Source organism: Apiospora aurea (genome assembly GCF_038362705.1).
Source record: "Apiospora aurea strain CBS 24483 chromosome Unknown utg000006l_segment0_segment0, whole genome shotgun sequence".
In the NCBI taxonomy this organism is placed as follows: domain Eukaryota; kingdom Fungi; phylum Ascomycota; class Sordariomycetes; order Amphisphaeriales; family Apiosporaceae; genus Apiospora; species Apiospora aurea.
Window position 1 is genome coordinate 5,240,807 of NW_027117393.1, and position 27,056 is coordinate 5,267,862.

Below are 27,056 nucleotides of genomic sequence, written 5' to 3' on the forward strand. Positions count from 1 at the left end.
ACAATACATCGCATTCCACCCATAACCCTGTTCCAAGACTAACACCGACCATCCTGCCGCAAAAAAGGGGGTGATGGGACCACTCACAGTTTATTGAAGCTTTCGATGAGCTTCAACAGGTAGGGGCCTTCTGGCGAGACTGCGAGGATGTAGTGCATGAAGGTTGCCATGTGGATCACAATGTACTCGATCGAGTCCCCGACCTGCTCCGAGAAGCGGTCAAAGTCCTGCGACTGGCGGGCGTAGTGGAAGAGGCGCTCGAGCAGGTCGCCGTAGACGACGTCGCGGACGCAAAAGTCCCACGAGGCCTCGAGCTCGGCGGCCGAGGGGCGATCCGGGTCGAACTGACGCCGGGGCGTGGCCCCATCGCCGCCTGGCACGGGGACGCCGCCGAGCAGGCCGCGCGCGAGGGCCTCCCAGAAGGCCGAGGCGGCGGTGGCGAGGGTCTTGCGGGTGCCCATCGAGCCCTTGTCGTAGCTCTCGGACAGGTCGGCCTCGCCGAGGCGCTGCATCACGGCGCGGTACTTGACGTTGTAGAAGTCGGGCGGCATCGCACGCATGCCCGGCATGTCCAGGACGAGCCGGATGAAGGGCAGCTGCAGCAGCGGGGTGGCGGACACGGGGCCGCCGCCCTCGGTGCCGGTGGAGAAGGGGTAGCCATAGCGGGCGATGGCGGTGGGGCCTTTGAAGCTCTCGATCTCCCGGTAGGTCTCGTGGTGGGTCAGGATGTCGAGCAGTGCCTGGAGCTGGGGGCCTGTGAGCTGCTGGCGGTAGTCGGACATGGTGGCGGCGGATGGTGTGGACGGGGTAGCAGATCTCAGATTCCCGATCTCCTTGCCTAAGCAAGAACTCCCATGTCCTAATGATATCGACCCTGGGCGCTCGTTATATAAAACCGAAACCAGGGGCCCATCGCGAAGTCAAAGCCGCCTGTTCTACCGTATTCGCGGAATGCGCATGGTGGAACTGACGTCAGTGTCAAGTGCCAACAGGGCACGACCTGAGTGGACGGCGGCTGGGCTTGGGACGGATGCTGAAACGTGAGGCGGTGTACGTCAAAAATAAGTATATTTCTGAGGACAGTAAACATGGGGAATACAGATAAGGAACGAATGCGATCGAGGCGGTGCTGGCAGTCTGTGGTATTTCAATGTCGAATGTCAAATGTAGCGGTGCACGCAGGGTGCAACTGTCCACGAAACGCAAGGGCAAAGTCAAAGGGCCTGCCAACAGAAACTTGACCCTGAGGTTAATAACCGGAGTCTTTTTCTAGAAGGGGCGTTGTTGCACTGATGGCTGTCTTCCCCGCAGCACTTCCTAGTGGTGCAACATTCTATTGCCATGCGCAACACTCTGCAGCTGACCAGCCGACATCCCATTATGTACGCCTGGTTATTGGCGCGGCCACTAAACGTTGACTCCCGTTTCAAAAGAACGGCCTCTGACTGGCCAAATCCCGGCACTGCGACCATGGGATCAATCCACTGTGCAGTACGCCGCTTGATGCATAAGGGACCGACGTTCACTAATTGCCCGGGCTCTGCCCGGACCCGGCGTTCTCGAGTTCGTACCTGGCAGTTGGGATGCAGCTAGCCCACCTACCGTATAAATAGCGCCGGCGTCCCGCGAAATACCGTGCCCCCCCCCCCCATACGACTAGCGACCTGCCGTCCCAGTACTGAGCAAAACAGCAGCCTAACGGCAAGGCACGATCTCGTGAAATGCCGTAAGTGCTTACGCAAACCACCGCTACCATTATCGCCACGATGATCCAACCGGTATGAGTTTCTACACGAGTACATGGAGCAGTGAGAAGGGATACGCAACCAGCAGATTTTCCCAGCGTCTTACGTCAATTCATCTAAAGAAACGTTAGACTTGCACTACGTGGTAAATGCCTAGCGCGCCAGTCGGGAAGTCGACCGTTGGTGGCGTTGGCGGCGGCGGCTCCCACATGGAAAAAAGGGGCAAAAGACCCAGTAGCCTAATTTGACGACATGGTCATGAAATAGGTTGAGCACAGATCCCATGTCGGATAGGGGAATGTCCAGATACAGCGGCCAATAGATGTTCCCGTTCCATTCTGGGAATGATACAAGACCTGGGAACTCAGATTGATCCGCTGGATGAACCCAGACTGCTGACATCACCTATGTGGTGAGTAATCGCGATGCTTGTCTCCATCCAGCATATCCGATGTTCAAGTCTCTAATCTCCTGGAGTTGGCCAATGAGAAGGTGAAGCAGCGACGACTGAACGTCGCGCACGTTCGCACCACTTCCCATTGGCCCTCTTGAAGGATTTAGAGTTCGGGGCCCGAGTTATCAGAATTGGATGGGGGAGAGTTCGAAACGGAACAAACCATGGTGCCACACGGATATATTTTGCCACAACCAAACTTCGGATACCCAAGACCACAGGTCGGAGAAATCGGAAAGCAGCGAAGAGATACGGTTGTCCAAGCCATGGCTGGGCAAATCGAGCAACAAATGCCCGTGGCCAATGTTGCGCCATCCGCCTTGGCAATACTGCCCTCTACGGAGCATCTACTGAGAAAACGAACATGATGCGGCACGCGAAAGGCTGGACAACGACTGACATATGTATCTGGCAATCTTCGCCGCGGTGCTCGTGGCCTGCATCTATCTGGTCTGTCACAGGCAGTTGCGAGCCTCGGCCGCTCCTTTGAGTGGGCTTTGCCAGCCAACGCAGGTCAAAGCCTGACTGGTGATAGACCATCACTTTTCAACCCCTCCCCCCCTCCTCTTCCTTAAGTACTTCGTAGGTTCCTGGGGTCGACATCTGCATCGCGACGGTCACATCTCTTCCCATCCAAATCCCATCAACCCATCCCATACTAAAACCAAACTCTTTTCGTTTCTGATACCGTTTCCTCTGGTCTATGGCCGCGATTATGACGGAATAGTCACCTGACCGGCGAAACGGAAAGCTGAGGCCAAAGCTGGGATCCGTCCTGATATACATGTCAAAACTACTTCCACCGCATCGCACCTGGGAGTATCAATCTGATTTTCCGAAAGGTCTCCTGTTTCCTATTTCTCCCCTGAATGATCGGGCCAAAAAGCGCCACATTCGCCTCTTCGCACCGCCTGGGAACTGTGTTCGTCAGATACGCGCGCTGCGCCGAGAGAAAAGAGCGGCCAGGAAGAGGAATGCCGTCACAAGCAACAGTCGGTACTCGATCCCAACAATTACCAGACCGTCAACGTCGCCACGGTAAAGACGAAAACCTCAAACGATAAGGACGAACCGAATCGGAAAGGAGAAAAAAGAAGCAAAAAGAGAGGAGAAAAAAGAAGCAAAAAGAGAGGATAAAACGGACGATGCGTTTCCCGCCGCTCTCGGTCATAGCGACCTGGCCGCACCCCAACTACATCGACCCGCCGACGCGGGGCCCCGAGCTGTTCATCACGGAAGTGACGACGTTGTCCGTGGCTCTCGTATGCCTCGCCCTCCGGCTGTATGTCCGCGTGTACCAGCTCCGCAAGGCCTGGTGGGACGACTGGGTCATGGTGGCCGCGGGCGTGTGCTGCGCGGCAACGACCGTCGACGTGATCTTGGGTGAGTTTTAGCTCTTCCCAACCCCCTCTGCCCCTAGTGCACTTTCTTCCTTTCTACCCCTTACACCCCCCATATCCAAGGACGCAGACAGAGAGAACGAAAAGAGCTACAATGTCCAGAAAGAAGAAGACAAGAAGCCGTTATTCAATACTTGAGCTGATCCTCACCCTCGCCCCCTCGCTCCCCGCCCGCAGCCACCAAGTTCTACGGCTGGGACCGTCACGTCTGGGACGTGCCCTACTGGATGCTGGTCGAGGGCCGCAAGGTCTCGGCCGCGGGCCAGGCCTTCTTCGTCTTCGCCTCCGGGCTCGGCAAGCTCTCCATCCTCATCAGTTACCTGCGCATCGCGCTCAAGGGGTCGCTGCTTCTGCGGCTCACGTGGGCCGCCATCGTGGTCAACTCGGTCCAGATGCTGGCGTTTTTCGTGCTGCTTTGGGCGCAATGTAGGTGAGTCCAAAAAAGTGGCTAGCCAGGCTTCTGTGCTCTCTCTCTCGCTGCAGCCAGGGTGCTAATGTGCCGCGTGTTTACTGCTTTAGCCCCCCATCCAGCTACTGGAACCTCTCCCGCACCGAATCCGACTGCATCTCCGAAGTCCCCGGCCTCCTCTCCCAAACCATCCTGACTGTATTGATCGACTTCACCGTCTGCGTCCTCCCCATGCCGACCCTGTACCACTTAAGCCTCCCGCTGCACCAGCGCCTCGGCCTCATGGTCCTCTTCGGCCTCGCCGCCGTCGTCGTCGTCGCGGGCTGCATGCGCACCTACTGGGTCTACCACGTCGAGCTGAGGACCTACGACGTCACCTGGGGAGGGCTACCAGCTCTGGATCTGGGCCGCCGTCGAGGCCAACCTGGGCGTCATTTGCGGCTGCGCGCCCATCCTGCGCTCGTTGGTGTCGGATGGCGGGGAGAAGTACCTAAGGACGCAGGCGAATAAGGATTCGGCGGGCGCGAATTGGTCGGGCCGTACGTCGGCGGCGAATAACCTTCATAACGCCGGGGGTTGGCTATTCAGTACGGCCACTGCTTCTCTAGGCGGTGCTCAGCGGAAACGAGGTGGGGCGCCTGTCGACGATGGTGAAAGAGCGAGTACGACGTTGGGCTCCGCGACGTCGGGCATGGTGGTCGGGCGGCCCTACTTCGAAATGATGCGCATGGGCATGGAGACGGGAACGGCCCGGAGGAGCTCAGAGACGGCGCCCAGTGGACGTGACGTGGAGCCCGGACGGTATTATTACGAGCAGCCGCATGACGACGACACGAGCCAGGACTCGCTGCATCTGCCGCGGCAGGTGCCCGGTGACGAGTACGTTGCGGGCCCGGAAAGCCCCGGACTGTCGAGGTCTTCTGGTTCGTGGCAGCACATCGCGCTGGAAGAACCACCCTTGAGCCCCCAAAGTCCAGGGAGTCCGCAGGTGGAGAGGCGTGTGTCGGAAGCGTGGCCGCTTGGTCCGTTTCCATTTGAGCATATCGAGCAAAAGGACTCGTGGAAACTGTAAGGTTTTGAAATGATTTCCCGGTCATTTAGTTTATCTATCAATGAGCGCGCACATGCAAACATTATATGGCTATAGTAATGGTTAATAAGTCTTGTCTACTTATCCAACCTTGATCCGCTTGCACCAGTCCCGGCCTTTATGGACCTGGTAATTGCACAGCCAGGGTTCGATGCTCATGCCCAGGAAGCCCGCGAGGCAGATGCCCGCGCTATCGCTCACGCTGGTGGCGCCGAGGCTGAACTCGCGCTCCGAGGTGGGGACGTTCTCCATGATCTCGGCGAACGTGTTGACGTAGACCGCGCCGCCCAGCAGGCCCTCCCAGAAGATCACGAGGAAAACAACATAGACACTGGGGATGAAGAAAAAGAGGGCATGCAAGGTCAGGAGCACGAGGTTGGCGATCTGCAGGACGGACGGCAGGTACAGGTGCGGGATGCGGATGAACGCGATGGACGAGCGCGAGATGAAGACGCCCAGCTGGTACAGGAATCCGTAGAATGGGTAGAAGGCGCGGTACTCGCTGAACGGTGTTCCCTGCAAAGGGAAAAGAAGGGTAGGCGCAACACCCTGATTGATACTGTACTCGGCCACGTAGACCAGCAGCAGGGGCAGCATGTACGGGAAGAACAAGGACTTGGCACGGCGCAAGTTGGCATTGAACCGCGCCGCCGCATTGTCGCTGGTGCCCGAGAACGCCGTAGCCGCCACCGCCGGCCCAGGAGCCAACAGGCTCGCCGCCGCATTGTCAGCGGGCAGCGCTTCCACTTCGTCCTGCTCCAAGTCCTGCTCGGGCAGCGTCTGATAGTCCTTCCGAGTCTGGCCCTCGCGCAGCGGGCCCCGCGGCAGGATGACGAAGAAGCTGATGAGCATGATGACGGGCAGGAACGCCGAAGCCAACAAACTATTGCGGACGCTGAAGGCGAACCAATCCGTCAGGGCGACGTAGAGCCCCGCGCCCACCAGCCCCGCCGCGCCCGTGCCGCTGCCCCAAGCCGCGAGGCTCATGTGCCCGTAGTAGTGCGTCAGCCCCAAGAAGCTGAGCTCGCCGCCACCGCTCGTGAGGCTCGCGACGACGACGCCGGCCATCTTGATGCCGACGGAGCGGTCGGGCGGCGTGAGGGCGATGAGCAGCATGCCGGCGGACGAGCCGGCGACGAAGCAGAGGACGCGGACGGCGTAGGGGACGCGGTGGATGAAGTAGGGCGCGATCAGCTTCGTGAAGAAGGACGGGAGGACGTCGGCGAGGAGGACGACGCCCTTGGGCACGTCGGAGCCGACGAGGTCTTGGGCGGCGGAGAGGATGATGACATAGAGGACGTTGTTGATCAGACCTAGATGTGGGGGAGAATAGGGCAGTACTCGTTAGCAAATGTCTTTCGTATTGAATCAGACGCCAGAGGGGAATTGGGGGAGGCGGTCGGCCATACCGAAGAGCCAAAAGGCAATAAGAACCGAGGTGTCAGACTTGCGAAAGATGGCAGCAAGTCGGGCCCGGTACAAGGCCCAGGAAGAGGACGGGGAGCCAGGCATTGGTAGGAGTCCAGAAGAGGCCGGAGACCGACTCATTCTGGATGTCGGTGACGGGCGCAGCCCACCTCTTTCAATCCCAGCTCGTTTGCCTTGTTGCCTGCGTAAGGAATGTGCAGGATGTTGCGGTTTCGGTGTGCTGAGGGCGTGGTGTCGTCGAGAGAAGCACGCGACCGAGGATCTGTGGCGGTTAGGCGTTCATGTGGTGCTCATCAGGAGGTCAGGATCAACGCATGTGCGTAGTGGCTGCTGTGTCCCATGTCATTTGGGCCTGTGTGGGGCCTAGAGCTCAGTTGGCTTATCGCCTTGCACCCTATTTTTAGGGGCATGCAGCCTTGTGGACGCTTTTGGCGGGGGAGCGGTAGCCTGTACATACGGGCTGAGCCGACCACCTCTAGCTGTCTACCGAATCAAGTACTGCCTGCCCTTCTTGCTAAGGCCAAGCAACGCAGGCGTGGTGGTTTCGAGGTAACTATCACGATCATTGGGTTTCCTAACACCCAATCGGCGTGTACATGAACGGGATAGATCCCAGTTGTACCCCGTGTGCCAATAACATCGGCCCATCTTCCGGTGACGCATGAACAGATGAACTCTGTCTCGTTTTGTTATGGTTACTTCAGATAGATATACCGATAGTTCTGGTATGCGCAGTTCATATGTGGACATAAACATAGAAATAGCCCCGGTAAAAACTCATAGATGGAATCTCGCAGAATTTGCCCCCAAGCCAACCGCCCACATGACATGTCAAATATTACTTCGAGAACGCTGAACGCCAAACGCCCTGCTTCGACTCCGCAAGCCCCCAACGTCCGACAATGGAACCAGCGTACTGTCTCCTAGGATTCCGCAGCAACCATCTTCTGAATAATGGCCCTGCACTCGGCGGGGTCCTCAAACACGTGCCAACGCTCCAGGGGGACGTCCTTGAACGCCTTCTCGAACCGTTTCGGCTCGTTCTTGGACTCGATGCCGAGAGCCGCGATATCCGGCACCTTGCGGATGAGGATGAGCTTCACCCAGCCCGGATACTTTCGGTAGCTGCACATTATTTCTGTCAGTTGATCTTCATCGTACCAAGTACTAGGAATATGGTGAGGGAAACGTACATCTTGCCGTAAGACTCTGGGTCCGCTTGTGTGGAATCTGTCGTGCCACAATATTAGTAACTGCCAAGATTTTGCCATGCGCGCCTTGATGGGAGGTGGAGTTTTCTTACCGCCAATGCAGATAAACTTCCTCTTGGGGAGCCACTCGTGGATCTTGGTCATTCGGTCCGTCTTGTACTGTTCGGTGCCCAAGGTGATGCTCGACAACAACCCCGGTATCGACATCCAGCTCGAGTCGCGCAGGACGATGGTGCCGTGCGGATAGTGCTTGTCGCGGAAGTCGCGCAAGAAGGGGTAGAGGTTGTACGGCGACGCAGACAGGTAGAAGAAGGGCGACGTCTCCCGGATCAACGACACGATGTACTTGTAGAGCTCGGGCATGCCGGGACACGGCTGGGGGGTGTCGACGAAGGTGGACTTCAGAATGCCGATCGGGTCGCTCGTCATCGTGACCTTGATCGTATCGTCGATGTCTAGCTCACTCGTGGTTAGTCCTGGCCAAACTTGCACGCCTGGGTTTGCCATTTGCCAACGTACCAGATATCACGCTCCAACCCTCAGGTTCGGCAAAGAACGTCTTCATCATGAGGACGCCATTGACGCCTTTCGGGACCTGCGCGAACGTCGGAGCAATTTGCGGGTGTTCCTCGCCCTTCCGCACCGGCTTCACATCGCTGCTGATGCCATTGCGACCGCCAGGGCCCAACTTCAGGTTTTCCGTGCCCGCTTGGAGGGCCTTGACTTGTGTGCCGGGGCGAATGTCCTGGATAAATGGCAGGACGCGCTCCTCGATCGTGGGGTAATTCGGATCGTCGTCGCTGAGCCCGATCTTGTTGGCGACGGAGGTAACAGCCTCAAGCACGGTGCAAGAGGGCTGCTGCGCAAAGACGGCCGAGACGAACTCGGCCTCCCAATTGCCGGTCTGGGGGTTCTTGTAGGCCGTGTTGTCGAGCAGCCATACGGTGTCGTTGCCGGCCACGGCTCGCGGTAGAGGGTTTCTGGAACCGAGGTAAGATAGGATGTCGCTGGCCTTGCCCTTGACGGACAACATAGAGGAGGGAGCCTTGAATGTTTTCGCGTAGCTGGGCAGATCGGCCTCAGCCTGGTCGAAGCCGCACTCTTTTCTCGTGCGCCGCTGCATGTCGTCCGAAATCGATAGTATGGACGCCATCTTGACTAGTTTCGAACTAGGGTTATGCTGTGAATGATATATAGACACGCCAAGCGGACGTGTCGTCAGTGGTAGAGACGAGGTCAGGAAGTGCTGTCGCGAGCGCGCGTGGCCAAGCCGAGTAGTCAAGAGTCGCACAGAGGAGGCTGGATCACGAGGGCTATGACGGAACGAGCGACATAAGCATAGCATGGGCAAACAAGTGAGCGGAATGGGGTTTGGTTATATGTTATGGAGGCTGCAAACAACTGAAACAGGGAGTGGACGGGCGACATCCAGCCCTGCCCTGCCGAGGCTGGGCCTTACATCACCAAACTCGAGCGGGCGGCGGCTACTGGTCGCGCTCCACGTTGGATGGAGCAGTCAGCCCAGGACTAGCGACGCTTCAGCTCCGCGATCAGCGATCAGCGGCAAGTATTGGCAGTGTCGGGCCACCAGACCGCAAGGAATGACTCCATTGCCAAGGGCTTGGTATTGCCTGAGTGGTGGTCGTCGCCATTATGTCATGCGGCAGTAGGTCAGCCTACTGGTCAGCCTATCTCGGGGGGTTCCCCTTGTAGAGCTGCAGGAGCTGCAGGAGCTGCAGGAACTTGGACTCGTTGGGGTGTTTGGAGGGTGGAATCAATCAAAATCCATCTGCCGCTGATTGATGACGATGAAACAGAGATGGTGCGCAGTTAAGCGACCTAGCCACGTCTGAACCACAGCACTGCGGGGCATCTCGTCCGTGTTTGTGGCGCTGTGGCTCGTTGGAAGCATTCAGGGGGTGCTCCAAGTCCAAAAATAGACTGTCGATGCGCTACCTGCCTCGTCCAGAGCAATGGCAGTGATCGCGACCTTGTAGCAATGCCCGCATTCGGCCATTCGGCTGTCATAACAGGAATGGAGAGCACATCCTCAAGGTGCTATCTGTGATGACTGAAGCACAGCCATGGATCCGGGGCGCACCCACAACCAGGAACTGTGGCGCTGTGGCTTTCGGTCAAGTCAGTGGGGAGTAGGGACTGCACTCCTCAAGCACCCTGCGCTGACCTCGCATGGACTTGGCACTTTACCAGGCACCATACATAGCCGCGAGGGCGTAATTCCTCTTCCTTTTGTTTATCTACCTGTTCCAAGCCTAGAAGCGGTATATATCAGCGCTGCATGTGATATGTCGTTTCTTCGTCATGCCCTTGGTTGGTAGCTGTCAGTCTTGATGAGACCTTCGACGCCCTGGCCATGTGCAGATCTTGGCCCGGAAGTTATCTGCAATACCACTTCTTCAACCCACAGGGATCTCAGACCCTAGTTTGACATTAAAAACACGATACGTCGATGGGTAATAGTCTCCAGGGCGAAACATGCTTATTAAGAAGATACTGTTAACCATATTAGCTTCTTGACAGAGGCGTACTCGGCCCTGTCATCGGATAAAGCTGTCCATTATTATCCAAGTACACCTGACAATCCGTCAACACTTGATGTACTTACATAGAACAGTTTAGGTGACCAAGGGTGCACGACTGCCTATTTCAAGCTTATCTAGGTGATTTAGGTACATGTAAGCAGGCTTGTATGGCTAACATTTTCGATTGATGTGAAGGACTTGCGGCTCCTTCCCATTTCGCAACCTACAAGCCAACACTCTTAAGACCATACGTGCCTACGTTACCCAACCCAGCCTTCTTTCTTGTCAATACAGCATACAGCATACAGCATACAGCGATTGATGACAGGAAGGCCATGTCTCTTCGACCCCGCGCTTGGTGTTTGCCACCATCAAGACGCACCGCACTGTTGGTTCGTCGCTGGGCAACATTCTCGCACCGAACCTGCGAGCCTCGTTGGTAGGTTTCGACAATCCTGACCTCATCTTACGCCCGATCATTATGGCCACCATACCTGCAGGCGGCAGCCCACAGCCACAAGCAGTACTGCCCCTCTTTCGCCGCCAGCCGGTCTCTTTCTCTCGCCTTCCCTCCTCCCCCGTGCGCGCGCACAGGTCTGGTATCAACACCGGAAGTCAGAACTTCATCGATCTTTGATAAAATAAGCCAACCCCATGAGGAAAACATTTGACTGCCTAGCTAGGCCCAAAGCTCCCCTTCATACATAGGAAACCATCACAGTTCCCAATTACTTCTTTCAATATCGCGCAGCCTCCCTCCCACATGAATCTTGGCCATCTAGGCACAATGTCTGACTTGAAAATTAGCTTGACGGCTCCCAACGGGAAGAAGATCTCACTCTACACCGGATTGTTCATCAACAACCAGTTCATCAAGGGTAGTTCCTCTGAGACCCTGACCAGCATGGATCCTGCGTAAGACAATTTTGATATATACCACACAACCCCCCTTCCACCTTCACTGCCGTCTCGGAGTGGCATGTTTGGACTGATCAATACGCACAGAACCGAGGAGCCAATCTGCTCCGTCGAGGTCGCCACAGCCTCCGACGTGGACTCCGCCGTCCGCGCCGCGCGCGCCGCCTTCAGCAACCCGGCCTGGCGCGACCTCACGCCCGAGCAGCGGGCCCAGCTCCTCCACAGGGCCGCCGACCTGGTCGAGGCCCACATGGAGGATCTCTTCACGCTCCAGGCCCTGGACGTCGGCAAGCCGTTTCCCGCGTCCATGAAGTCCGAGGGCCCCCACACCGTCGGCTGCCTCCGCTACTACGCCGGCTGGGCCGACAAGCTGCACGGCAAGGCCGTCCCCGTCAGCAACGACAAGTTCGGCTACACCCTGCGCCAGCCCCTGGGCGTCTGCGGCGCCATCAACCCCTGGAACTACCCGATGACCAACGCGGCTTGGAAGCTGGGCCCGGCGCTCGCGACGGGCAATTGTGTGATTATGAAGCCCTCCGAGTACTCGCCCCTGTCGGCGCTCTACCTCGCGAACCTATTCCGCGAGGCGGGGTACCCCCAGGCGTCGTCCAAGTCCTCAACGGACACGGCCGGTCGACGGGCGAGGCCCTCGTGGCGCATCCGGGCGTCGACAACATCGCCTTCACAGGGTCCGCGGCGACGGGCCAGCGGATCCTCAAGGCTGCCGCAGGCCAGATGAAAAGGACGACCATTGAGGCCGGCGGCAAGTCGGCCTTCCTCGTCTTCGACGACGCCAATCTCGAGCAGGCGGCGAAATGGGCCATCACGGGCGGCTTCGGCAACGCGGGCCAGATCTGCAGCGCCAACTCGCGCATCCTCGTCCAACGGGGCGTGCAGCAGCAGTTTCTCGACATCTTCTCCCGGCTGGCCCGATCCTCCAGGGTCGGCATGCCTTTCGACGCGTCGACCACCCAGGGTCCCCAGGCCTCCAAGATGCAGTACGACAAGATCATGGGGTACATAGAGAGCGCCAATCAAGACGGTGCCGAGCTCGTCATGGGCGGTGGCCGGTATCCAGGTCTTGGAGCCAAGGGGTACTTCGTCCAGCCCACCATCTACAAGGGCGTCACCCGCGACATGAAGATCTTCCACGAAGAGATCTTCGGGCCGGTGCTCGCCGTCACCGCATTCGATACCGAGGACGAGGCCGTGGCTCTTGCCAACGATTCCGCGTACGGCCTGGCCGCCATGGTTTTCACGGAGAACCTCAAGGTGGCCCATCGCACGGCCGCTCGTCTTCAGTCCGGCATGGTGTATATCAACGAGAGCAACAACGTGGATTGGAAATTGCCATTCCGGGGGTCCAAACAGAGCGGGTTGGGGTCAGAGCTAGGCGAGAGTGGATTGGATGCCTACTTAGAGGAGAAGGTCATCCACGTAAACCTGGGATTGGATATCTAGATTCCAGAGCCATACACTTTAGTCCTGGATGGCTACCGCGAGTCTTGTGTCGTCGAAACTTTTGTTCAACTCCAACTTACAGTCTACGTGTGAGACACCCAGCACAACTCAATAACACCGGATATGTCTTCAATCGCAGTTTTCTTTCCTGTGTGTTGACTCTCTGAGCGTTCATCTCTTTTAGCAAAAGCAAACAAACACGTGTTCACGTCACTCGGCTCTTTGATCCCACTGGTATGGGTTCATTACACCGCTTCATATTACTTAGATGGCCCCGTTCTCCATATCCAGAAGAACCCTAATACTTCTTTATCGTACTCTGTACTCCAAAAGCCGACAATCCTAAAGGGGCCGGCCCGCCCCTGCAAGCGCACCTTGCTGCACCCAAAGTCTTGAGTCATCGAAACAGAACTGTCTGCGTGGCTCAGTTCGCCCTCCAATGTAAATTCCCGATCTCCTTCGCAGCCGCGACCGCAGATCAGGCTCGAAGCGCCCTCATCTCGCGGAGTGAGGGTAAATGCAAGGCGCCCGAAGTTGGAGAAGGTCAAAAGGTATGAATCAAAAGAGACGATTCCGTCCCATTCCCATCCTTCCATCATTTCACTGTAGGTAGATTTCTTGTTGACGTTTCGAAGCCACTGCTCCCACTGCTCTTGGCCGCGCGGTGTTCGGTCGCATGGCAAAGGGAGCTCGATAGTCTCTGTTGAATCCGGACGAGATGTTGATACTGGCAACGATGGGGCATAAGAAGTAAGAGGACTCCATAACCCCTTGGCTCTCAGAGTAGACATCATGAAACCTAAGAGCAAGTACGGATAATGTTGGCTATGGAGACACCGCTCTGGCTCGATCTTCCAATCGTTGAGCATCGCATTTTGAGCGTTCACGAATGACAGATGGGTATGAGTCGGGACCGTCTTGATGGCACTGCAAATTTCGAATGCGAAGCTGAACGCCAATTGTGACATGGTAAGAGGCCAGCTGGAATCTGCTGTGCTGGCAGTTAAAGCGGCGGATGTAGGTAACAGTGAAAGCACGAGCTTGTGAATCAGCAGGTGATTGCTCTTGAAGAAATGGCTAATTATCCGTGGCAAGGCCAGGAAGTAGTTAGCAATCGTCCCCTTTCCCTCTTCTCCGTCTACGGGAATGTATCACGAACTGCCGGTAGCCAACAGTTGCGGGACAAACTGCATCGTGTCCCTGGCCAATTTCTTCTCTTGGGCGTCACTAGGACGCGTTGCGTCGGGGCACGGCCCATCGTATGTATCTCCGGCCCGATCGAGTGCTACAATATAGCGGGCCCACACTGCGGCGTTGTCACACGCTCGTCTCGCGATGGCTTGTACTTGGGTATTGGTCGCAGTGTTGGAGTCTGGGTCTGCGATGATGTGGCTCTGCCGTTGGATCTGGAGTAGTTGGTTTAACAACTTAGCAAGTAGTACCATGAACCTTCAATTGGCGCATAGGGAATTAAGCGACGGATGGGATCTAGGTTGATCTAGATTGGGCGTAGATGGGACTGTCGCTCCAATTCCAGGTCGCGCGGGCCGGGTCTTTCTGGCGGAGTGGAGCGCCGGAAAATATGGAACGGCCCGCAAAGCTTATTGCAAACGACCAATTGGTCTACCGATTCCGAGTACGTCGATGAAGGAATGCGAGACCGATACGGGAAGGGTAGGCATGATGCGGGTATTGCTAAGAAGCATTGCGTACCAGGGCCGTAGCTACGAGTTTGTAGAACGTCGTGTCGTGACAGGCAGAGCGAATCGCCCGGCAAGTGCTTGCGAAGTCGACGAGGACGGATCCAGGGCAGTAACCGCCAATCCTTTGCAGGAGCTCTTGTGGAAGCGTTTCGAGTTGCATTGCCGTTAGTTTACTGTGGCAGTCTGAGTCGCAATCAATTACGCTTAGGAAGGCCGGGGAAGGAAGAATAGCAAGATAGGCGTAGGATAGCATGCCTGGAACTCCCAGTGCTCAGTGGGCTGACGCCGGTCTAAAGGGCGTCGCAGCCCACGTGATGTTACCTACATCCCTGAACAACTGGCCCTGGTGCCCAGCCTAGCTGTAACGCTCTACTTCTCCAAGTGCCTAAAGGAGTGTTCAGGTTGCTGCATAGGTCAGTGTACAATCGGCCGCAGAGCCCATGACATCCATCACGCAAAGAATATTGTGGTAAAACTGTAAATAAACCTGTATGAAAATCCAAAACTGTTCATTAAACAAGTAAACAAACAAAGCAACTCAGCAACCCAGCCCAGCTAACTCATCAATCTTCCACCCCGTCAAATTTTACCAAGCAGCACCGCCTGATTGCCAGCCTGCACCTCGGGCGGGGCCTGGAACACAGTCAGCTTTTTGAAGTGCCAATCCAAGCTTTTGCAGACCCGCCCATCTCCGAGGTCCAACAAGGCCGTCTCGCTGGGCCGCAGGAAGTAAGCGAACGAGTACCTCGCTTGGCCCACGGCATTGGCATGCGGGACCACCCGATGCAGGCTGGACTTGAGCCTCTTCCCGGACAGGAGCCGCAGTGAGTCGCCCACGTTGACCACGAGGCAGCCCGCCCGCGGCGGCACCCACTGCCACACACCGGTCGTAGCATCATTGTCATTGTCGACATCGTCTTCGCGCCCAGGAGAGAAGACCTGCAGGCCGTCCAGCGTAGCATGCAACAACGTCAGGGTTCCGATGTCGGTATGCGACACATGCCCGCCTTCCGCCTTGATCTCCTCCTGTTCGGGGTATTTCAGAAACGTCATGCTGGACGTGGAAGGAAGATGCGCCGCATGCTCGTTTATCAAGCTCCTCTGTTTCGTGAACCCCAACGCCTTGGACAGCTCATCGAGAATCAGAAGGCAGATGCGATGGTAAGCGGCCGTGTGCGTGGCTATGGTACCCTTTTCAAGCCTCACCACTTCTGGGCCGTACAATGGGTGAGAATAGTTTGGGATCATCAGCTCGTTGTAAGGCAGCTACAATGTCCAGCACAGCCATTCAACATTAGTTTGAGCCCGTTCATCTCGTCATCAGGCAAATCAAAGGAGAAAAGATAACGATACCATCCACAGCTCAAATCCGTCTGGCTTTGCGAAAGCCCCGGCCTCCGTCCCGACAGCCTTATACCTGAAATGATATTAGCGTGATGTAGCAAACCCAGCTCCCGAATTTCCGGGCTGCACACACCCACAACAGCCGCCTCGGCCAGTGGTCTGGAATGGATAACATCGCTTCTCGGCCTCCGCTATGTCGAACAAGCGCGTGTTGAGATCGGCCAGATAAGCGATCGCGTTGGCTAGGTCACAGTGGTCGTCATCGACATCCAAGTAGAAAAACCCATCACGCATGCACGCGTCAAGAAGCTCACCCTGGGTCTCGGGGGTGGCACTTTCGAGGTCGCTAAGGCGTATCGTCTTCAGTGTGGCTCTAGTGTACGTTGTCTCCATCACGGAGACCATGGAACTTGCAGAGAAGATACTGGCACACGGGACACGTTCACAGGGGCACCCAAGGTCAATAACGACATGTACTCTATCATATTCGGTTAAATGACGAAATGCACTGGGGCCCTTTTACCAGTATCATGCACATTTCTTCAGTGGCCAAGATCACAAATCGTGATTCTCGTAGCACCTCGACCCCGCTTAATGTAACCGAAAGTGTTAATCAATTCGGCTTCTGGGGAGTTGGAGAGGCTCTAGATACATGACTTGGAGAGAGAAACAGCAACCGAGACAGGGTTGTGCCCACTACGCCTATCTACCTTAGGGACATTTGGTACCAAAGTCGGCGAGCACGGCATCGAACAAAAACACCAAGCCACGCCTTTCTCGTTCACCAATGCTTCCCAGAGCCTCCAGTACGGATATTGTCTGCAAAAAAACTTTACCAGCAACCGGCATCCCACGACAGCAAGTGGAAAGTCACAAGCATGGCTTTTCACACCAAGGCTACCGACGAGAAACCGAACACTGATCCGCAGCCAGAAGCAGCGCCAACGCCATACACCCTATTCACCAACCAGGAACGGTGGTGCATCGTGGTCTTGATCGCACTGGTGGGCTGGTTTTCGACTCTGAGTAGTTTCATATACTACCCGGCCATTCCCATGGTAGCCCAGGGCCTGCAAACTTCTGTCGCCCTGATCAATCTCTCAGTCACGTCCTACATGGTTCTCTCGGGAATAGCGCCAGCTTTCGTCGGCGAAGCCTCGGATATTTTCGGCCGCCGGCCTATCTATGGCCTAACCTTGACACTTTACATCGCTGCCAACGTTGGAATAGCTCTCCAACACTCCTTCGCCGCGCTCTTGGTGCTTCGCATGCTGCAGAGTGCAGGCATCTCTGGTACGTACCTTGATGCCCAACAAAAACCCCCCTCCGGCCAGGCTGTTGCTGTCTGGTAGCCTACTAACATGGACACCAGGCACCTTTTCCGTCGCTTACGGTGTCATTGCCGACATTGCAGCCCCCAGCGAGCGGGGCGCGTTTGTCAGCGCTGTTTCTTTTGGGCAAGTCATTGATTTGCCTTTCCCCTCCTCCCCAGCCAGTTGTCCCAACAGACCTGACTAACAAACAGTAGGATCACTACGGCCCCTAGTCTTGGTCCGGTGATTGGAGGCGCGCTGGCTGCAAGAGAGGGATGGAGGTGGATATTCTGGTTTCTTGCCATCTCCTCGGGCGCCTGCCTCATTGCAATGACATTAGCTCTCCCCGAGACCAATCGTGCCCTAGTGAGCAACGGAGGGTTGCCACCAACGCCAACCCCTTGGTCGCAACCACTGATAGCGGGGATTATGCGACCGTGGAACCATGATCGGGGCCCGAGTGCACCAAGGGTGGTGGTGAAAAAGAGGGTGCCAAACCCGATCGGGAGTCTACGGGTACTTACCCGCAAGGACGTCGCAGTCGCCATCATTCCCGGCAGCATCCTGTACATGGTCTACAGCTGCATACACACGTCTCTCTCTGCAACGTTCAACCAAACTTACCACCTGGATCAGCTCCAGTCCGGCCTGATCTACCTTCCCTTTGGTGTCGGTGCCATACTCTCCACCGTCGTATCTGCCAAGTGGATAGATCGCGACTACCGCGTCGTCGCCAGAAACCACGGGCTCCCCGTCGACAAAGTGTCGGGGGACGACCTGCTGCATTTTCCCATTGAGGAAGCTCGCATGCGAAGCGTCTTCGTCCCTACACTCTCGGCCTTTTGTGGCGTAGTGACGTATGGATGGCTCGTCGAGAAGCGTATTGTGAGTCGTTGCTGTCATTAATGGGTGATATCTGTCCATTAGTAACCCATCTTCCCTAGCACATGGCGGCGCCACTGGTGTTCTTGTTCCTGGCTGGATTCTCCATACAGACGTGCTTTAACGTGAGCATTCGTCCCTTATCAGTTTGGCAATCTCCTCGGTGCTGACGGGTCGGATTAGATTAACAATACCTTGGTCGTGGACATCAACCAGGAGGCCCCCGCTACGGCTCAAGCATCATTTAATCTGGTTCGATGTGTTCTTTCGGCTGTTTTCGTGGGCATTTTGCAGGAGATGATTGATGGCATTGGATTCGGGTGGACCTTCACGATCTTGGGCTTGCTGTGCCTTGTCTCGGCCGCGTTCTACTATGTGCAGCTCAAGCATGGGATGCGATGGAGGCTGAAACGGAATGGCATAGGTATGTAATTCAGCGCTACTCGAGCTTCCCCTATTCTCCCTGATAACCCAATGGATATTTGTCCACCAAAGCCTGGATCTCACGAATCGCCCTGTACGTGATGGGTCAGTCACAAGAGCTCTAGTTATTGGCGATGAGATGAGGTCTTACTGTTGACGGAAGTTTTGGTTATCGGGGTAGAGACAGGAAGCACAGAAGTGCCCGCGGCTATCCGGGGGTCAGCAGTATGCAACAATTATCAGCCGGATGTGACTTGCATGGCGTAGATGGCAATGCGATCCTCGTAATCCTCCTCTGGACTTGATATCGGGAAGTGTTTGTGGTATTCCCTCATCCAATGTCGTCCCAATCTGTATCTTGGGACATTCATGTTGTCGAGATCATCTAGAGCCAAAGTGCTTCAGCTTCCCAGGGACCATACAACCTGCGGTGGCACACCAGAGGCACAAGTCGACTCACACTCATTGTGTCCCCAGAAGACGGAGGGGTCGAACATGATGGCATCTCCAGTGTCTGCATTAGTACCTATGTTGCCGTACCAGATGTCACCGTGTACCAGCACCGGCTTGATGTTCCTGTCATGGCTCTGCAACGGCCGGAGGAGCCGCGGAATCACTTTCTCCATGTAGGGCGGGAGAAGCCGGTCGAGATCTTTGCTCGGCCCCTGCGACTTCCTCTCCTGGTCGATGAAGGCCTTCATGTGAAGGAGAAAGGACTCCTCCCAAGTGTCGCACCAGGTCACGTCCTGGTACATGGCGCCCTCATAGGTGACGACCGGAAAGCCGAACTTGTCCGGGGCCGTCTCGGAGACCATGCTGTCGTGGTGGAGCTTGGCGAGCATGGCGCTGAACTTGCGGATGTCGGGCAGCTCCTCGATCATGTCAATAAAGTCGCACAGGTAGAAGTGCGTGTCCGGGTCGGCCTCGTAGGTGCCCCACGCAATGGGGCGTGGGACCCCCATGGGCACGAACTTGTGCAGTGCACTGACTCCGTGGAATTCGCCCTCGCACATGCCGCGCCCGACATCACCGGTCGCCACCTTCATGAAGTACCGTAGATGCGTCTTGTCGGGCAATTCGAGCACAATCCGGGCGGTTCTCGTCCAGAAGCTGGCCCCGTGAGGCTTAGCCGCTAGCACCGTAGATCCCCTGCGGAAAGCCTGACAACGAATTTTCATTATTAGCTGGCCCGGGTAAGGAAGGTAGGCAGCAAGAAGCCCTCGTAACTTCCACTTTAGCGCTTACATTTGGCAACCTCGTTGTCAATGGTGACCACTTGGAACATGTCCTGCTTCTTTGGTGGCGGCATGCCCGTGAACCCCGACATCTTGGATGAGGCTCAAAATGGTGGCGATTGGCTCTGCCCGGGCAAATGACTCAGTAGCCTACGTGGGCAGGTGGGCAATCAAGAAACACCCCCAGGAGGATACAAAGGAGCAGCAATATATACTTACCACAAGCCCCGCTGAATGACTGCCGACTGGATGGAGGCCGCACCCTAGCCTTCGCTTGAGCGGACCTGCCTTCTCGCTTCTCTTGTGCATATTGAGGGGGTTCCGGAAGCGCACAGAGGAGGGCGGGGTATCACCCTCTTGTACCACCTGGACGCCTCGGCTCCCTGCAGGCTGTAGCCTCACGCAAGATGCGCCCGATCGGTGCCACACACTGTGGTCTGCACTTGGTGTGATGTGCGAACCGAAGGTGGAAGGCGGGAAATGGTTGGCTTGGTAGGTCATGTAACTGATACAGCCTGGGGGCTGAGTTCTTGATCATTTGCACAGAGAACCAAGAAGCTGCGCGGTGCCGTGCTTATGGATTGCGGTGCAGGATGACAGCCATGTCAGATTGGTATGCCCATGGTAACCACCACGGCGCCTTCGAGGTTGACCAAGTCTATATTGTATTAGTCTGCTGGGAAACCTGTTGATGTTTCGCAAATCCTTTCCACACTCTCCCTTGCGGCAACCCCTTTCTCGACACCGTTTGCTTAGAACCCGTTTAGCCTCATGGATCAAGTAAGTGCAGCACCACCACCTCTTCTTCCCCTCCCCGCGCTTGTGTCCCCAACCGGCTCCAAGTAGCGTCCGCATGTAAACGCAGACCGGGTGCTTTTCCACTGGCTAACCATATGGCCTCCTGCAGAAGCGGAGCAACAGTTCGAGAAATACTTGGGCCAGCTCGAGCAGCTCCAGCTCGAAGCCCAGCACCTCGCTGACGCGTCGATTCTCCCGAAGACTCTCACTGCGGTTTGGTCACCCCAAGTCGCCTGAGCAGCCCAAACGGAATCAGTTTGGGCTGAACACCGTCTTCGAACCGCCCGAACCCTCCGACGTCGTCGCCGACTTTGTCTTCATACACGGGCTGGGCGGTGGGTCCAGTAAGACATGGAGCTGCAGCCATGACCCAGATTGCTTTTGGCCGGAACGCTGGCTGCCCCAAGATGATGCCTTCCAAGGAGTGCGCATCCATAGCTTTGGCTACGACGCCAACTGGAAGTCGTTCCAGGCGACCCAGCTCGACGTCCATTCTTTTGGCGAGTACCTGATGGAAGAGTTGGCAAGCAATCCAAAGATCAGAGACCAAGACACAAACATAGTATTGCTTGGACATAGCATGGGCGGCCTGGTAATAAAAAAGGCGTGCATTCTAGCGAGAACAAATCCTGGGTTTTCTAGCCTGTCCCGTCGATTCCATTCTTTCTATTTTCTGGGTACTCCACACAAGGGTGCCGGCCTGGCCACGACACTCAACAACATATTGCATGCGGGTGGTACCAACCGTCACTACATAACAGGACTAGAGGCAAAGTCGGAACTGATCCGCGTCCTCAACGACCAATTCCGCCTACACTACTACGGCATCCGCCTGCATACCTTCTATGAGACCCAACCAATCCAGCCGCTCGGGATCGTGGTTGATTATGAGTCGGCAACACTTGGTATTGCAATCCCGTCGCCTCTTTCACCTTCATTGTTAAACTCCCGGGTCTTCCAGAACCCAAGAGCGCTAACTTTTTACGTGTCAAGGCTACGCCGAGGAGCGCTCGCAGCTGCTGAATGCGAACCATAGAGATCTGACCAAGTTCTCGAGTACCGAGGAATCGAACTACAGATCGCTCAGGAACCGCCTGGCGATAACCGCGGAGGAGATCCGAGCGGTTTCTTCAAGGCCCCTCGCCGTGAATGCACACACGCCTGATGTTGCTCGCACGCACGAAGAACCGCATCCGCCGGAAAGTACCGGCGAGCAGATGCGTGCAGTAGAAAGCTATCTGTGTCTTCACCAGACCGATGAGATCTTGTCCACACTAGACGATGCCCGGCTCAATGGGTCTTGCTTCTGGCTTACACAGAAACCCTCGTTCCGTGAGTGGCTTGGCGCGGATGCTCCTCGCTACTATTGGTTGAAGGGACCTCCGGCATGTGGCAAGTCCATCATCGCCAGTCACGTCATCGACCGCCTGCGAGGGTTTCCGACTTGCTCTTATTTCTTCAAGACCGGAGAGCGAGTTACATCCAACCTCAGCACGTTTCTCCGATCCATGGCGTACCAGATGGCGAGGGTAAATCCAGTTGTGCGAGAAGCGCTGTTCCTGTTGACGAAGCAAGGCACGGCGGTTGATGTGCGCAGCCATAAGTCCATATGGCATAATGTCTTTACTGGCTGTATATTCCAAAAAGAATTCAACCGTCCGTGAGTTAAGCTCCTTCCCTGGTATTGTTTTTGCTTCTGTTGCTCTTCCTTCGTCTTTTGCCCCGAACGCGTTACTGACGACGAGTATCATAATACAGACATTATTGGGTGATTGATGCACTGGACGAGGCCAGTGATGGTGGTTCCTTAGATGACTACTGGTCCTTACTGGCCAAGATCGAGAACAATGTACCCCTCAAGGTCTTCATCACGAGCAGGCCCGGCCAAGCCATTGAGCTTTTCTTCGCCGCGCTCCCGACCATTGCTGAGACCGTCAGGCCGGAGGACTCCCTGCAGGACATCAGATTATATGTGGAGAAGGATTCTCCCAAGTTGCCAGTCACTGATGGTGAGCGCCAACAGCTTATCAACAGGATTGTCGAGAAGTCCGGCGGTAGCTTCCTCTGGATTGTGCTGGTCATGCAGAAGCTTCGCGATGTCGTCACAACAGAAGAGGTCCATGATGTCCTCGACAGAGTTCCAGATCAGATGAGCGAATTGTACACGAGCAATATCCGCCGCCTTGAGTCTGGACAGTCCTACCAGGCGGATGAAATCGTGAAGCACATCATCACCTGGGCCATCTGCTCGATGAAGACCCTTACGGTGGATGAGATGAAAGATGTCATCAAGATTGGCCTGGGCACGACCGTGGTCCGCGATCTCAAGGTACACCTCCCCTACCTCAGTGGACAGTTCCTCGACGTCGACAAGCAATCCAATATACGGGTTGTACACGAGACAGCCAGGGCGTTTCTCACCATGAGCACCCTCAACTCCCCCTTTCGGGTCGATCTGCCGGATGGCCATCGCCTGGTGGCCACTACGTGCTTGAAGTACCTTTTGAGCGAAGACCTGAAGTACTCGAAGCGGAAACGGAGCGTCGTGGCGTCCTCGGGCATAAGCAAAGTCACCATCGCGGACTACGCTTGTCAACGTTTCAGCGAGCACATATTCCGAGCCTCTTCGGCATCCAATGAGCTCTTCAACCTTCTCCAGGACTTCTTTTGTACCAACGTGCTTTCTTGGATCGAATGCGTGGCCCATCTTCGGGACCTGGACTGTTTGATCCGCACTTCCCGGCATCTATCAAGCTACCTTTCGAGAAGAGCGAAGCACACCCCCGTAGTGCCCGAAGACTTGAGCGCATGGGTGCTGGATTTACCACGAATCGTGACACAATTCGGCGTCAATCTCCTCAGCGACCCTTCCTCCATCCACACCCTGGTCCCGCCATTTTGTCCCCGAGAATCGGCAGTGTATCGCCATTTTGGCTACGCGGAAGACGGTATCAAACTTGTTGGTGCTTGGAACTCTGGCTGGGACGATAGGATATGCTCCTTGGTGTACCACGAGACGAACGCCACCGCTCTGGCTACGCTTGACGAGCGGTTTGCCGTGGGTTTCTCCGATGGGACCATCAGGATCTACCGAACATCCACGTGCCAAGAGATGTCTTCTATCAACCACGGGGAATCCGTCCGCATCTTGGAATTTGGGGCTACTGCCAAGCTTTTGGCATCATCTGGACTCCATTATGTCAAACTCTGGAACGTTGCATCTGGCACCGAACTCTTGAGTGTCAGAACCGAATCGCAAACACTCGCCATGGCGTTAACCGAGACGGGCACGAGCCTGGTGGCCGCTTCTAGAGACAAGCAGATCACCAGCTGGCGGACGGCAAACGGGTCGCGCGTGCACACCCATGCATGGGCCGACACATTCATCGACGCCAAGGAGCCGGGAAACTACCTCACACCCAATGCCGTCAAGATTTCTCTCGAACACCAGCTCATGGTCGTTGTGTACAGAAGCAAGCCTGTTCAGCTGTACTCGCTGGAGAGACAACGACCGATTGGTGCTTGCATACGACAAGAAACAAACAAGCACAGCCAAGCGGGCCATCTGGTGCATTCCGCCATTTTGAACCCCAATCCGGCCTATCAGCGCCTGGTGGTGTCGTACTGGGACCAATGCGTGGTAACCTTTGACACAACGACCTGCAAACCCGTGGCGTCGGTAGATGCCGGGCTCGATGGGCTTGCCATATCTCCCAACGGAAAGACCCTAGTCGGCTACGATGGGTTCGGGGGTATCAAGCTTTACGACTTCGAGACGCTCCAGTTCCTGTACGAAATTCCCATGAAAGGGGATCCAATCACATCGATTGCCTTCACTAGCGACAACCTCCGGCTAATAGACGTGAGGGGGGCACAGACCAACGTGTGGGAGCCAATGGTGCTTGTCAGCCAAGACGCCGACTCCAATGGGAGCGAGCCCAGCGACTCGGTGCGTCGGATCTTCGACGAGCCTAACGGTCCGGTTGTGGACCAGTCCGTCGACATCACCGTCATACATTGCTGTGAAGCCTGCGGCATTGCCTTCTGCGGACGCAACAACGGCCGCGTGGATACTTGCAACCTCGACAACCCTCGAAAAACGATGAGGAACATCTACAAACACCGTGGCGGGTTCACCAGCGTCACGTGTCTCGACTGGTCCTACAAATCCAAGGTCGCCGTCAGCGCAGACACATCAGGCCACTTTCGGGTCATGCAGATCAAGACGGGCGAGAGGAGGCAATGGAGCGCGAAGCCGCTTCTCGAGAGCACGCTGGGCCAAGGATGTTCCATCAGCCAAGTCCTCCTCGATCCGGCGGGCGCTTTGGTGCTTGTCTCGTCTTCGGGGGTCGATATGGTGTGGTCGATATCCAAGAAAGCCCAAGTGGCTTCCGTCACAGGACGCAGGAGAATCGCGTGGAAATGGTTCAACCGCCCCTTGTTTCCCTCACAGGTGATCCTGGTCGAGGACAACCTGGTGAAGATCCTGAATTGGGCCGACCTGATGCCAATAGTGAGTGCAGAAGACGCCACGGCCACCCTCCCAGCCGAGATTCCTTACCTGGAAGCCCAGGTGGAGGCGGACGCCATTTCTATTTCGAGTGAAGGGGGAGACCTGATCTTTGCGCAAAGGCTTCCTCTCAGTCAGTCCGTCCTGTACCTTGCGTCGGCCCAGGTCACCACCACGAAGGTCCTCGTCCTCGATCTCTCTAGTCCTGTATCTTCCACAACCGCCCCGTCCCTGGAAACTACAGACTTGCGGCGCACCAGGAACGTGGCGAATATTCCCGACGTGGACTACATCATTGGCACGGTCAAACGGTTTAACCTGCCGTACTTGGTGTTCATCTCTTGCCACGGCTGGGTCTGCTCTGTCGAGCTGGGCGACGGACTCAGCGATACGGGCTTCCAGAAACACTTTTTTATACCGTCAGTATGGCGAACGGGGAACTCGACCTTTACCGCCAGAGTTCGAAAGAACCAGGATATAATCATAATACACAACGATGGCGTGATCGTCATCAAGAACGGACTAGATAACGGAGACCACATCTCCGTCTTCTAGCCCCATGGAGGTTCCTACGTATGCATGCGTATATGTCTCGCTTTCGTGCCATTCTATATAGCCCTTCAGGTTCTTATATATATCTCTGCCTACCAACAAAAGCATCAGAAGGGACAACTAGCTGTCTTGAGACGTCCCGTGATTCGACCCGCCCCTTCCACACGAGGGTAGATGGGAATTCTATACCAGGGGCCATAATGGCGCTCATATGAGAGCTTACTTGGCTCAGCTACATAGTGAGGGCTAGGGTGCGAGTCACACGAAGATCAACTCTGATTCAATCTGGGTCACCACCACCCACCGGAACAACTCCAACGCCCAGCCCTCCTGTCATGGCCTGCAAACTGCAGATACAGCCACATCATGCAGCGATACGGCTCCAAGAACAATCACGTGAGTCTGCATGTTACCTGTCCCCGTCCGCAGTCGGACGCGAAAGACGGCAATCAGGTCATCATAAACAGGAAGCCCCCATTTAACACTTTGAACGTTCTTTACTAACGCATACTGATACCTACTGAGTATAAGACCAGCAGAGGAGCGACCATGTCCCCTTTTGATCTAAACACCCGCGCGAGGCCCAGTATTCTAAGTCTCAAACCCTACACCAGCGCTCGCCAGTGAGTTGATGCACCCAAACAGGGTACCCCTATTCCCCCCCCACAAACACTGCCATACTGACCATTAGCTGCCCTAACGTAGCGAGCTCGACATCGATGGGCCAAAGCCTTCCTTGGACGCGAATGAAAACACGTTTGGGCCAGCACTCCCGACCAGTATGCTTGAAGGCGAGGCAGAGGGAGCCAAGCACCTGTCAAAGTTCCCCCAACCCGTGACAGCAAGAGCTGAAGCGACTCTGATGCGAGTTCCAGGACGGCGGTCGAGGAAAGCCCAGCCATGCGCAACGCGATGTATTGTATTGGACACCGAAGGCCACGTGCCACTTTATTGCATAGCGCTGCCGCGACACTGTTTAGGTGTAACACTTTCATAGAGCAGAATGACAGTAATCAACAGCCCAGAAAATGAAAAAATCAACTGATGCATCCAATCGGAGAGATCTCAACACTACTAAAGTACCACAAAAGGTAATGGTCACTATCTGATCGCCTATTGTCGAAACAGACTTCAGCTTTTTGACCGACGGAGATTGATGCCTGAGTGGAGGTCGTAAAGCCTGACACACACTGACGTAAGGAGTCCATGCATCGGAGGAACTCGTTCGCTGCTTTCGTTTAATCAACGTGGGAATTTTTATTCTGTAGTTTTACGCTCTAATTGGATGATCAAAAGATTCGCTGGGTGCCTTTATGCTGAGCAGCGAAGGATTGGGATTTCTCTTGTCGAGATGTTAAGCTTTGAAAAACGCACTATAGTCTATCTTAAGTGGTCTTATTTCCAGTCGCAGACCGACTGCGCACAAATGCTTGTGTAGTGTAGTGGCTATCACTCCAGATTCTGATTACCGATCAATATTCTGGCAACCCCTGTTCGATCCAGGGCACGAGCTAAATTTTTATCCTTTTTATAAGCCACAAAACCTGGTCGTGATACTTTGAAGTATTTGTCGATGGCAGGGAGTACTGCAATTGTTTTTTGTCTGCAGATACATTCAATATCCGAGACATGTAGCT

At 55.6% G+C, this 27,056-nt stretch overlaps 9 protein-coding genes across 9 annotated transcripts; 4 read left to right on the top strand and 5 right to left on the bottom strand.

The window, feature by feature from the left end:
- Window positions 1-83: 83 nt before the first annotated feature.
- Window positions 84-782, bottom strand: PG986_010219 (uncharacterized protein; the record flags this gene model as incomplete). Its single annotated transcript, XM_066846441.1, has 1 exon — window positions 84-782. The coding sequence occupies one exon, from the start codon at window positions 780-782 to the stop codon at window positions 84-86; it is 699 nt and encodes a 232-aa protein (XP_066698839.1).
- A 2,562-nt stretch (window positions 783-3,344) lies between these two features.
- PG986_010220 (uncharacterized protein) lies at window positions 3,345-5,080 on the top strand (the record flags this gene model as incomplete). The annotated part of the gene is given in 4 exon segments (XM_066846442.1): window positions 3,345-3,582; window positions 3,777-4,029; window positions 4,131-4,380; window positions 4,394-5,080. 4 exon segments carry the CDS (start codon window positions 3,345-3,347, stop codon window positions 5,078-5,080), a joined length of 1,428 nt encoding a protein of 475 aa, XP_066698840.1.
- Window positions 5,081-5,179: 99 nt separating this feature from the next.
- Window positions 5,180-6,646, bottom strand: PG986_010221 (uncharacterized protein; the record flags this gene model as incomplete). The annotated part of the gene is made up of 2 exons (XM_066846443.1): window positions 5,180-6,411; window positions 6,508-6,646. 2 exons carry the CDS (start codon window positions 6,644-6,646, stop codon window positions 5,180-5,182), a joined length of 1,371 nt encoding a protein of 456 aa, XP_066698841.1.
- An 803-nt stretch (window positions 6,647-7,449) lies between these two features.
- PG986_010222 (phosphatidate phosphatase APP1) lies at window positions 7,450-8,890 on the bottom strand (the record flags this gene model as incomplete). The annotated part of the gene is made up of 4 exons (XM_066846444.1): window positions 7,450-7,651; window positions 7,720-7,756; window positions 7,830-8,192; window positions 8,257-8,890. 4 exons carry the CDS (start codon window positions 8,888-8,890, stop codon window positions 7,450-7,452), a joined length of 1,236 nt encoding a protein of 411 aa, XP_066698842.1.
- Window positions 8,891-11,067: 2,177 nt separating this feature from the next.
- Window positions 11,068-12,659, top strand: PG986_010223 (aldehyde dehydrogenase; the record flags this gene model as incomplete). The annotated part of the gene is made up of 3 exons (XM_066846445.1): window positions 11,068-11,195; window positions 11,286-11,830; window positions 11,887-12,659. The coding sequence occupies 3 exons, from the start codon at window positions 11,068-11,070 to the stop codon at window positions 12,657-12,659; spliced, it is 1,446 nt and encodes a 481-aa protein (XP_066698843.1).
- A 260-nt stretch (window positions 12,660-12,919) lies between these two features.
- Window positions 12,920-16,099, bottom strand: PG986_010224 (uncharacterized protein; the record flags this gene model as incomplete). The annotated part of the gene is made up of 7 exons (XM_066846446.1): window positions 12,920-13,647; window positions 13,819-14,065; window positions 14,373-14,617; window positions 14,688-14,747; window positions 14,953-15,628; window positions 15,716-15,779; window positions 15,840-16,099. 7 exons carry the CDS (start codon window positions 16,097-16,099, stop codon window positions 12,920-12,922), a joined length of 2,280 nt encoding a protein of 759 aa, XP_066698844.1.
- A 446-nt stretch (window positions 16,100-16,545) lies between these two features.
- PG986_010225 (major facilitator superfamily transporter) lies at window positions 16,546-18,333 on the top strand (the record flags this gene model as incomplete). Its single annotated transcript, XM_066846447.1, has 5 exons — window positions 16,546-16,999; window positions 17,079-17,139; window positions 17,235-17,904; window positions 17,964-18,026; window positions 18,085-18,333. Coding segments are annotated over 5 exons (1,497 nt in total), but the record flags the coding sequence as incomplete, so codon positions are not given.
- Window positions 18,334-18,563: 230 nt separating this feature from the next.
- Window positions 18,564-19,651, bottom strand: PG986_010226 (uncharacterized protein; the record flags this gene model as incomplete). Its single annotated transcript, XM_066846448.1, has 3 exons — window positions 18,564-18,709; window positions 18,785-19,456; window positions 19,570-19,651. The coding sequence occupies 3 exons, from the start codon at window positions 19,649-19,651 to the stop codon at window positions 18,564-18,566; spliced, it is 900 nt and encodes a 299-aa protein (XP_066698846.1).
- An 851-nt stretch (window positions 19,652-20,502) lies between these two features.
- On the top strand, window positions 20,503-25,422 carry PG986_010227 (NACHT and WD domain protein; the record flags this gene model as incomplete). The annotated part of the gene is made up of 3 exons (XM_066846449.1): window positions 20,503-21,262; window positions 21,351-22,017; window positions 22,116-25,422. Coding segments are annotated over 3 exons (4,734 nt in total), but the record flags the coding sequence as incomplete, so codon positions are not given.
- Between the last annotated feature and the right edge of the window lie 1,634 nt (window positions 25,423-27,056).